Source organism: Myotis brandtii, unplaced genomic scaffold (genome assembly GCF_000412655.1).
Source record: "Myotis brandtii unplaced genomic scaffold, ASM41265v1 scaffold509, whole genome shotgun sequence".
In the NCBI taxonomy this organism is placed as follows: domain Eukaryota; kingdom Metazoa; phylum Chordata; class Mammalia; order Chiroptera; family Vespertilionidae; genus Myotis; species Myotis brandtii.
In genome coordinates, this window is record NW_005369409.1 from 625922 (window position 1) to 628216 (window position 2295).

The following is a 2295-nucleotide window of genomic DNA, read 5'->3' on the forward strand; positions in this document are numbered from 1 at the left end:
CCAGCAGGTTGTTATCTCCCGAGGGGTCCCAGACTGCGAGAGGGCACAGGCCGGGCTGGGGGATCCCCCCTCCCCCCCCCCCCCCAGTGCACAAATTTTTGTGCACCGGGCCTCTAGTGATTATAATATGAATATTAAATGTTTATCTTAACATTTCTCATAATCATAGCAAAGTGATCAAAAGTAAGAAATTAACATTGAGTATTATTAACTGAACAACAGAATTCAATTGGATTTTCTTAGTTTTTGTACTTTTTCTTTTTTATGATCAAGCTAAGACCTCACATTGCATTTAGTATTCATATCTGTCATGTCTCTGTTATTTTTCTAATTCATGATAGTCCTTTAGTTCTTCCTTATCTCATGACAGTTGACTTATTCTTAAGAAATAAATGAACAATATTATAATTTCCAGTATAAGTTGAAATAAACTATTAAAACGTTCATCTTTTTCCCCCTAGGGATATTTTGATGAAGACAGCATGGATGAATTTATAGCTTCAGATTCTGATGAAACCTCCATGAGTTTAAGCTCCGATGATTATGCAAAGTAAATTGAATACTTTTGTGCCTTTTGTTGACACATTAAAACTCCCTATTTACTGATTGTTCTCATAATTGGCACTTATATGTTTACTATACTTTTCTATTAGTTTGAATTTGTTCTTTTTCAGAAAGAAGAAAACAAAAGGGAAAAAGGGAAAAAAAGATAGTAGCTCAAGTGGAAGTGGCAGTGACAATGATGTTGAAGTCATTAAAGTGTGGAATTCAAGATCTCGAGGAGGTGGTGAAGGAAATGTGGATGAAACAGGAAACAATCCCTCGGTTTCTATAAAGATGGAAGAAAGTAAGTCTAATGAATGTTGTCTTTATCATGGAACATTGTTTAGAAATATGTCATTATCATGTCAGTACTTTTTTCAATTATTAATCATCCTCTCTTGTTGGCCAGAGGCATATCTTTTCTCAGTTGGTAAGCATGCAGAATAATCATGGAACACATAATAATAATAAATATCTGATAACTCATTAAAAAAAAGCAAGCCTTGTGCTCTCTCTGGTATTTCATAGGAAAGAAAAAATAATGTTTATTTACATGTATAAATGTAAACTCTGTATTACTTTTACTCCATATGTTAGCTTACTTCTTGAGCAGCCTTGCAATGTTGCTTATATCTTTATTTTTATAAGTGATTGGTAGAAGTTGGATTCTGACCTAGATACATTCAATTTCAAAACCACCATGGTAATTTCTCTTAACTATGTATAAATAACTGGAAGAATTTCAAGGAATCAAGTATCATTATAATTGATTTTATATAGTGAAATTATTTTTAATGGTTTAGTCTTTTTCCTTTGTAACTCCTAAAAATTTATAATTGTTGTCTAGGTTTCTTCTGTGTCATGTACAGTTTGTGTCACCTCTTTTACTTTTTTTCTCTTGTGCATGAGTATACACACAATGAAGGTTTTGACTGAACTCCCAAAGGCTTGAGTTGTCTTTACCTGTTACCTATATTTGAAGAATTAGTATTGAGGCTCCATATTCTCCTGGTACAGACTCACTGGATGTCTGGTCTAAAGCTGGGACCAAATATCTGAATATTTGAAATATCAAATATCTAAAGACAGAACAGTGTAAATAGCACTAAATAGTTGGCATTTGGAAGTCATGAACAAAGCTGTTGACTATGAACTGAAGAGAGATATAGGTGCTAACTAGGTGAATGATCCTGTACTCAAATAAGCTTGGCTGGTCTTAGGCGTGCAGTTGAACTAGTTTGGTGATTCCTTGATAAACATTTCTCTCTTCAGTAGTACCTCCTTCGAATAGACAGATGGCAGCCTAACCACAGCCTCTGTCTTCTCTAAGAAATCAGGGAAATAGTAAAAATTAAACTACAAAATTTCCCTCCTTGTTTTTTTCTCTCTTGTTATTCCATAAAGGCAGTTTGTTATCAGCATTCAACTTCCAATTACATTTAAAGAATATTTTTCTAAGAATACTAAAGGAATGTTTATAGTTTAAGGTAATGGGAAGCTCCTGTTATATCTTCCTTTGCTCTCCCAATCTGCCTTTTCACTTAAAATCATCTGCAGTCTCTCATCTCACAATTATAAATGAACTAGTAGCCCGGTGCACGAAATTTGTGCACATTGAAAGGGAATTAATTAGAGGAACGTAATTTGGACTCACTATCTAATATCAATAATATGTGAGCGTGAGGCACTCGGCGTTTCTGAAATTCAATGACATGAATTTTAGCTATTACTTTGCCAAATAAATGGAATTTA

At 33.9% G+C, this 2295-nt stretch overlaps 1 protein-coding gene across 7 annotated transcripts in view; it reads left to right on the forward strand.

Moving 5' to 3' along the window:
- The window catches only part of ATRX (alpha thalassemia/mental retardation syndrome X-linked), a 304287-nt gene that overhangs the window by 199106 nt on the left and 102886 nt on the right, over nucleotides 1–2295 (forward strand). For all 7 annotated transcript variants that reach the window (XM_005877140.2, XM_005877143.2, XM_014548452.1 and 4 more), the window contains 2 exons: nucleotides 462–550; nucleotides 675–847. In XM_005877140.2, coding sequence (XP_005877202.1) covers nucleotides 462–550; nucleotides 675–847 — 262 coding nt within the window. The remainder of the gene's footprint in view (nucleotides 1–461; nucleotides 551–674; nucleotides 848–2295) is intronic.